Source organism: Calypte anna, chromosome 1 (genome assembly GCF_003957555.1).
Source record: "Calypte anna isolate BGI_N300 chromosome 1, bCalAnn1_v1.p, whole genome shotgun sequence".
Classification (NCBI taxonomy): domain Eukaryota; kingdom Metazoa; phylum Chordata; class Aves; order Apodiformes; family Trochilidae; genus Calypte; species Calypte anna.
This window is the reverse complement of record NC_044244.1, coordinates 88,338,159-88,347,111: the sequence shown is the minus strand read 5'-3', so window position 1 is coordinate 88,347,111 and position 8,953 is coordinate 88,338,159. Positions and strand designations below refer to the sequence as shown.

General features: G+C 51.2%; 1 protein-coding gene across 1 annotated transcript; it reads right to left on the bottom strand.

Moving 5' to 3' along the window:
* Positions 1-1,056: 1,056 nt before the first annotated feature.
* Positions 1,057-8,477, bottom strand: NOP2 (NOP2 nucleolar protein). Its single transcript, XM_030469240.1, is given in 17 exon segments — positions 1,057-1,512; positions 1,623-1,753; positions 1,854-1,951; positions 2,039-2,161; positions 2,431-2,520; positions 2,761-2,900; positions 3,069-3,209; positions 3,296-3,383; positions 3,464-3,553; positions 3,656-3,855; positions 4,613-4,773; positions 4,932-4,975; positions 5,265-5,527; positions 8,015-8,060; positions 8,062-8,098; positions 8,196-8,241; positions 8,322-8,477. Coding segments are annotated over 17 exon segments (2,058 nt in total). The 5' UTR covers positions 8,428-8,477; the 3' UTR covers positions 1,057-1,258.
* Positions 8,478-8,953: the final 476 nt, after the last annotated feature.

Here is an 8,953-nt window from a genome sequence, read left to right as displayed (position 1 = left end):
CTCACGTGAACCCAAAGCTTGGCAAGGAGAACAAACCAAGGCAAAGGTTCATGTGAGCTGAGCTAGCAAGACAATTATAGAAGCTAGAGTTATGCCTCTGGTCTATCACACACCCAACTCCATGCACACATGGAACAGAAGCCAGAGAGCACTCTTCGTAGAAAAGTTATTAGTAAATAGTCTCCAGATTTATGCACTGTAGAACAGAACCAAAGAAGAGAGTATCAGCTCACACTGACAAGGGGAGGGGACCCAGGCTGATGTTTAAATTGAAATGGGGAGACTGTAGAGCAGCCCTCCAGCACAGGAAGCGGGGCCTACAAGAAAGCTAGGGAGGGACTTATGCAAGGGCAAGTAGCAAAGGGACAAGGGGTAATGGCTTTAAACTGGAAAAGCAGAGATTTACCTTAGACATAAATAAATGTTGTTAGTGTGAGGGTGGCGAGACAGTAGCACAGGCTGCCCAGGGAAATTGTGGCTGCCCCATCCCTGGAAGAGTTCAAGGTCTGGTTGGATGGGGCTTGGGGAAACCTGGTCTAGTGAGAGGTGTCTCTGCTCATGGCAGAGGGGTTGGAACTAGATGACTTTTAAGGTCTCTTCCAGCCCAAATCATTCTGTGATTCTATGAAACAGCCCAGAACACTGTTACATCTCAAGAAGCAGCAACTACATCTAGGTGCACAAAAAAAGAATGTGATTTTCCAGCAGCAATCTGTGCTGCAGTCTGGGAGAACAAGAACCAAGAGACTGCACAGTGGTGAAATGTGCACCATCACAATGGTAAACTGGACCAGCACACTGCAATGACAGAGAACTATGGCCCAGCACAGGAGCCCTGCCATGACAAAGCACTCTGCCAACAGGCACCACATGATACAACCTTTGTCCAGGAAGCCAGGATTTCAGCTCTCACTGCTTCTTCACAAACACCCATCCTGCAGAGCATTAAGAACTGACACCAGAAACGCCACAGCATCAGATCGGAGTGGAAAGGGTGTCTGAGCAAAAGGACATGGCAGAATTCTGTATTCAGTGTGCAAGGGAAAAGGACAAGACTGGAGCAAGAGTACAAAAATTTTAATGGGTCAGTGCATTAGCCCTTGATGCAGAGGAGGGAAGGGACCTAGCAGGGCTATAACTGTCCCAGGTGCTCGGTGCTGCACAGAGCAGGAAAGACAAGGTGGCACACATGCAGCTGCAGCAGACACCAGGATTTGCTTTCCAAGGAGGTGACCGATCCCTGGAAAATCAGTTCCTCTCACTGTCCATTCAGTTTCACTTTATGCTTCTTCTTGGTAGGGACTTGACGATGCATCATTTTGGGAGAAGGCCGGGCAGCCTTCAAAGGTTTCCTCTGTGCCTGCAATGAATGTTTTTTCTTCAAAGCAGGTGGTGGAGGCTTCTGCTCTTTGACAACTTTTGATCCCTCGAGTTTCTTCTTTTTTGGCTGAGGCTCTACTGTGGTATCAGGGACAACAGATGGAGTTGCTGCTTCCACAGTAGGCTCTTCATCTGAAACAAGAGAAAAAAAGCGCTGTAGGAGATCCCACATGGCTTCTGCAGAGGACGCAGTCTGTGAGAGCAGGCCCAGGAAGCTCAGCAGAAGTCAGGCACTAGATTACCTTTCTGTGTCTGGGGGATGGCATTAGAGAATTTCTTGAACTTTGCAATGAAGAACCCATCCATATTGTGTGTGTGGGGATAGAAACGCCGTGTAGACTTGAGGGAGGGGTGGAAACGACGGTCCTTGAACCTGGAGGAGGAACTGGGGTTAGAAATGATAGAATGCCTCTGCTCAAACGTGGCCACCAAGGAACCACAAGGAACCATGCAGCTTGTGACCTGACATGTACCTGGTAAAGCCTTCCTTGCCAAAGTCCAGGCCTGTGGCCACCAAACGAACGTTGCGTTTCTTCAGAGCATAATCAACAACCCACTCATTCTCCTCCACCTGCCACAGACTCAGCATTAGCATCAGTGCAGCATTAGAAGTATCCAAAGTGGGAGATGACTGTAGCAGAGCACAAAGGGGACTTACCATGATAGAGCAAGTGCAGTAGACAATGTAGCCCCCTGTCTCTGAGGCAGCATTGACTGAATCTATAGCACTGAGAATCAGTTCTTTCTGCAGGTGAGCACAGCGTAGGATGTCTTTCTCATCCTGAAGGAGAAAAATGGGTTAGGATGGCAGAGGCACAGGGAAGCATCTTAGCTGTCTATTGTGGATGAAGGGATGTCAAGAGAGCAAAGTACATGAGGTATACAAGATTCTGGAGTCTTCTGTAGAACTAACCTCAAAAATGGTACAATGAGCAGAATAGGAAAGAGAAGGAAAAATCAGTCTCTCTGTCACAGATTTTTCTCAAGAACAAAGCTGCTTCAAAGTCCCTCCTCTCACAACTCATACCTAAGTCCCCATCAGTCACTCACCTTGTTAGTTTTGACAGCAGGATCCTTGGAAATGACGCCTGTTCCACTACAAGGAGCGTCAAGCAAGACACGGTCAAATCCTCCAAGCACCTACAAGCAGGTGTGATTGGAGTTACACACATGAGACTAGAAGGGGAACTTGAAGACCAGGAAAGCAGGAAAGATGCCTCTCTTTTGACCTTCCTGTCTCTATACCAAATAGAACACTCCCCAGCAGCTCTGCTCCCCCTGCTGTGAAAAGTGGCTTTAGAGAACACACATTACTAAAGGGAGAGCACAGCAGTCCTAGGAAAGCACAGTAAAGACACACTGAAGCAGGCAGGAACATACCTTAGGAAACTGGCGTCCATCACAGTTACTCACTACAGCATTGGTGACTCCCAGACGATGCAAGTTCCCTACCACGCTACGGAGCCGCTCAGCATTGCTGTCATTGGCCAAGATTATACCTGTGTTCTTCATCAGCTGAGCTACCAGAGGGCAAAACACATCAGCAAGGGGCTGAAAACTACCTGCACTTTGCTCGTTAGGACAGCCACCCCCCTCCTTTCTCAGAATTCAGTTCTGCTCTGTTCCCTCTTTCTGTATAGACCCACTTCACAGAGCACCATCCCCCACCCAAGGCTCCTGGGTGGTACCTATGTAGCTGGTCTTGCCTCCTGGGGCACAGCACATATCCAGGATGCGTTCATTCTCCTGTGGAGCCAGAGCCATGACAGGGAGGAGACTGGAGGCTCCTTGCAGCATGTAGTGTCCAGCCAGATACTCCGGAGTGGCACCTGGGCAGGGAAGACAAAACAAAAGATGAAAGAAACAGAGCCAAGAGCACGTCAGCTCAGTCCCATGATGGGAAGAGTGATCTCACCAATAGGCACAGAGGAGTCATAAATCACAAGTCCTGTTTTTGACCACTTCCCCAAGGGGTCAAGATTCACACCACGGTTGATTAGAGCCTGCAAGACAAGGAGACAAGGACTGAGACACTGCCCTGTGTGACAGGCAGCACAGGAGACAATCACGGGTTCCTGCTCACCTGTGCCAGGTCCCGTCGCCGTGTCTTGAGTGTGTTGGTGCGAATGGTGACAGGGCGGGGAACCTCATTGGCTTCCAGGAAGTTTATCAGCTGGATGAAAGAAGGGACAGAGAACAGAGATTAAAACAAAAACCCAGGAACACAGCCAAATCCTCATCAGTCAGCAAAGATATGGGCAGGGCAGGATCTTACCTCAGGGAGTGGGAAGATGTCCATGAGCTTCATGAGCAAGAAGTCGCTGTAGGAATAGTAGGCAGCCATGTCCCGTCGCAACAAGGCGAGGTACTCCTGTCTTGTGCGTCCTTCCTCCCGCTTCACCTTGAAGTCCTGCAGCACCTCCATGTTGCCCTTGATGCGTTGGTGAATGATGTGCAGATCAGGTGGCTCCGCGGGTAGGAAGACCATTAAGGAAGCATAAATAAGCTGGCACACAGTTTCACACAGTCCGTCATGCAGGACTCCTGCATCACACACAACAGCACCTGCATCAGAAAGGCCTCATCGGAATGTGCTTTCAACAGAACTGAGCAGAGGCAGGATTGAAAGGATGGAACTAGACAAAAAAAGGTCATGTGACAGGAATGACAAGGTATTTAAAATAATTTGGTCAGTTACGTTAGATAAAACAGGAAAAAACCCCTAAAAAACCCAAAGAAAAAATCAAGGAAGACAACAAATAAAGTCTTTCAATCATGAAAACATTGCCTGTATCAGAGAGGAGACCAGAAGTTCCCCATGGACAACTAAGGGTTACGGAAGAAAATGAAAAGAGGATTAAAATCACCAAAATCCAAGAGGAAACACGTTGGATGCTGGAATCACTGTCATCAGAGGCTCTAGGAATCAGTCAGACATGCCAGGAAAACCAGGGTACAGCAGAATGAACTACACGATAAGATAACCACATGAATTTAGGACTAGAAAGGAAACTGGGGCAGGCTCCAGGTTCCATATAGACGTAATATATTTTCTAACTGTGCAGCGTCACACCATTTATCAGGGCAGCTCATCTAAAAATACCCTGTCATGCACAAAACACTCTTGCTAAGGAATACTCAGGACAGAGTCAAAACGAAGCTCTTCAGTTGTATCCAGGCCCTGTGCTGCTGCACGCCTATGGCTTATGAAAGTTACAGATAAAAAGGATATCCTCTTTCTCAATCTGTTCATTAGTAGGCAGTTTAAATTGTTCGTCTATATCCAGGTTGAGCTGCAGATCTGGGCCTTCTTCCTCCTTCTGTCCCATTTTCTGCCTGTTTGCCTCTTCTACCTCCTCCTCCTCTTCACTGTCATCTTCACTGAGGCCTCCCCTAAAAACAAAGGACAGGATAAATTTTTACACAACATGAGCACCACACAGACACTTCACAACTACAGTGTCTTGCAACGAGATTGCAGATGGAACAGAAGAACATACAACGCAGGCTCATCAACTAACTGGAAAAGGCTCCATGGACTGGATCCTCACCTGTCAGGCTTCTGCTTTAGGGCAGCTTTTTCAATAGGCAGCAACTAAACAGAGAAAAGATTAATCAAACAACAACCTCAGGTATCCCCTTACTCCCCACCATCTGAGAAATTTATGTGCTCTGTTCAAAAAGGCCAAAAATAAAACAACAAATGTTATGCTGGGAGGAGCTGTTAAAATTTAGATTGTTCTTGGGAACAGAAGAAGGGAAAATTCTCTGTCACCTCACCATCCTCCCTCCAGTAAAGACACCCATTTTCCCCAAGCCTGATGGGTCTTTTCAGACAGCAAAGTCAATAATTTAGTTTTTAATTACGGGCAATAACCTCCTACCTCTTCTTCGTCTGATGATGCAGCACCATAATCATCCACCATTTCGTCACTGCTCCCATCCTCATCCTCTTCCGTCTCCCAGCTGCCCTCTTCCACCTCACCATCACTGGATAGTTCCACATTGTTTCTTTTAGATGAGATCTTTTTGGCTTTAGCTGGAGTCAACCATTTTGAGTTGCTATCAGTGAAGCCAGACTGGCCACGAGGGGTTTGTCCTTTTGCCTTCACAGCATGTTTGTCCTCTGGGGGGATCTGTTCTTTAACTACAGTCAGAAGAAACAGTTAAAAGTCAGGCATTATTCTCAAAAGCAGATGCCCTGTTTTATTTAGTTGTCACACAAAAGAGGTCTTCACCCTAGTCCTAAACTGCCTGTCTAAGAGAGGTGACTGCTTGCTCTCCTCATTGGTTTTCTCAATAACAGAATCCTTTAAGCTGGAAAAGAATTTACGATTATCAAACCCAACAGCTAACTCTGTACTGCTCACCACTAAGCACCACATCAGGGGCACCACATTGACACCTCTTCTAAATACCTCCACTTCCCTGGGCAGCCTGTTCCAGTGCCTGACAACCCTTTCAGGGAAGAAACATTCCCTGCTGTGCGATCTAAACCTCCCATGCCACAACATGAGGCCATTTCCTCTCATCCTATCACCAGTTATTTGGGAGAAGAAACCAATCCCCACCTCACTACAACCTCCTGTCAGGCAGCTGCAGAGAGCATCGTGGCCTCCACTCAGCCTCTTTTCCTCCAGATTAAATAAACCCAGTTCCCTCAGCTACTCCTCTTATGAAATGTGCTTTAGACCTTTCACCAGCTTGGTTGCTCTTCTCTTGACACACTGCAGTCCCTCCAATGTCCTTGTAGCAGAGAGAATAAAGACATACTCTCACCCGTCTCCATGGTAAAATTTCAAAGACACCTAACTGGCACTACCACAGAGAAACACAGCTACTAAAACCTTATGGTATTTACTGCGATGCGTTACAGTGACCCACTTCCCAAACCTTTGCCTATCCTCCATTCTTCTTGCTGTGGCAGCTCCCCAAAGATGCAGGATGGAAGCATCAAGCTGAAAAGCCTCAGCAACCCACCCTGCCTGCAACATCTCCACCGCAAACCGAGAAGCAGCTTTAACAAGTGGAGGAATCATAGAATTGGCTGGGTTGGAAGGGACCTCAGAGATCATCAAGTCCAACCCTTGATTCACTACCACTGCAGTTACCAGACCATGGCACTGAGTGCCACATCCAGTCTCTTTTTAAATATCTCCAGGGACAGAGAATCCACTACTTCCCGGGGCAGCCCGTTCCAGTGTTTGATCACCCCCTCCATAAAGAAATTCTTTCTAATGTCCAACCTAAACCTCCCCTGGCACAACTTGAGACCGTGCCCTCTGGTCTTGCTGATAGCTGCCTGGGAAAAGAGACCAATCCCCCCTCTGGCTACCCCCTCCTTTCAGGGAGTTGTAGAGAGTGATGAGGTCTCCCCTGAGCCTCCTCTTCTCCAGGCTGAACAGCCCCAGCTCCCTCAGCCTCTCCTCATAGGATCTGTGCTCAAGTCCCTTCATCAGCCTGGTTGCCCTCCTTTGGACCCGCTCCAGCACCTCAATCTCCTTCCTGAACTGAGGGGCCCAGAACTGGACACAGGACTCGAGGTGTGGCGTCACCAGCACTGAGTACAGGGGCAGAATCACTTCCTTGGACCTGCTGGCCACACTGTTCCTGATACAGGCCAGGATGCCATTGGCCTTCTTGGCTACCTGGGCACACTGCTGGCTCATGTTCAGCTTCCTGTCAATCCAGACTCCCAGGTCCCTTTCTGCCTGGCTACTCTCAGCCATTCTGTGCCCAGCCTGGAGCTCCCCATGGAGTTGTTGTGGCCAAAGTGCAGGACCCGGCACTTGGCCTTGTTGAACCTCATCCCACTGGAATCAGCCCAACTCTCCAGTCTGTCCAGGTCCCTCTGCAGAGCCCTCCTGCCTTCCAGCTGATCCACACTCCCCCCAGCTTAGTGTAATCTGTGAATTTGCTGATGATGGACTCAATCCCCTCATCTAAATCATCTATGATATTGAACAGCACTGGGCCCAACACTGATCCCTGGGGGACACCACTAGTGACCAGCTGCCAACTGGATGCAGCCCCGTTCAGCACCACTCTCTGGGCCCGGCCCTCCAGCCAGTTCCTAACCCAGCACAGAGTGCCTCTGTCCAAGCTGTGAGCTGACAGCTTTTTCAGGAGGATGCTGTGGGAGACGGTGTCAAAGGCCTTACTGAAGTCCAGGTAGACCACATCCACAGCCTTCCCCTCATCCACCAGTCAGGTCATCTGATCATAAAAGGAGATCAGGCTGGTCAGACAGGACCTGCCCTTCCTAAACCCGTGCTGGGTGGGTCTGATCCCTTCCCCATCCTGTAGGTGCTGTGCGATTGCATTGAGGATGATCTGTTCCATGACCCTGCCAGGCACTGAGGTCAGGCTTATGGGCCTGTAGTTTCCCGGGTTTTCCCAGAAAGAGGAGAGACCTTGCACACGGGTTGGTTTCTCGGCAGGCACTGCCGCCCGGCACGGCGGGGACCAGGCGTCGGGGAAAACGTCTTTTAAAATAATGACGTTTCATTTCACCTTCTTTCATAACAAGAGGCTACAGCCCGGGCAGGGAGTAGGGGTGGGGCGAAAGGGATACACGCCCCAGGAGGCAGCAAGACGGGGCGGCAGCCGCTCCTCCGCCCCATCCGACACTCACCTGACGCCTCCCGCTCCCCTCCTGCTCCGTGCGGCCTCTTCCCCCCCCGGGACACCGACGGCTGCCAGGCGCCTCTTAGCGGCCCTGCGTCGGGAGGAGAAGATGCGGTCAGCCCCGGTCCGGCCCGGTCCGGTCCGGTCCGGCCAGGCCCGACCCGACCCGGCCACCCCGTCAGCCTCACCTTTTTCTCCCGTGACTGGAAAGCTTCTTCCTGCCGGTCTCCGGCTCTGAGGAAAGACACGTGGTGGTCAGGCAGCCCGCACCGGGCGCCGCGAGGCGGCAGCGGGTGGTACCGGGCCGAACTTACCTGGTGGAAGGAAGCGGGCCAGCTCCACCTCAGCCCCCCGCTGCTTGCGGGCCTTGCGCCCAGGACCGCGCTTCTCCTTCCTAGTGGGGTCCAGCTTCCGCCCCATGGCGCCCCAGCTCCCTCCGGCGGTACCGGGACCGCTGCCACACGTGCCACCGGACCTACGGCCCCACGCATGCGCCCGGTGCCGGGCCCGCCCCCTCCCCCCCAGCCCATTGGCCGCCGTCGCTGCTCCTGCTCGCCGAGTGGCTCGGCCGGCACCGCCGGAGGCCCGAAGCGGGGATAGGCGGAGCCTCCGCCCCGTGAGGCGCTTCCGTCCGGCTGCACCGGAGGGGCAGTCCCGGCCACGCTGCCGGGCAGCAGCTCCTGGAGAGCCGGGAGAGCAGTGGGCAGACCGGGGGTCTCTGCCCAAGTCGGGGGGCGCGCTTCCACAGGCAGGCAGCTACAACCGAGCAGGAGTCGGCACCGTGACACTTCGACGGCACTAAAGGACTCGAGCTAAAGGACCAACAGTAGAAAGCAGGCAGGAGAGAGAAGGGGCATTAGAAGCAAAAATTCAGAGGTAAAAGTACCTCCACAGCCCTTTTTACACAGAAAGATGGTCTTGTGTTCAAGCCCAATAGAGGTCAGGC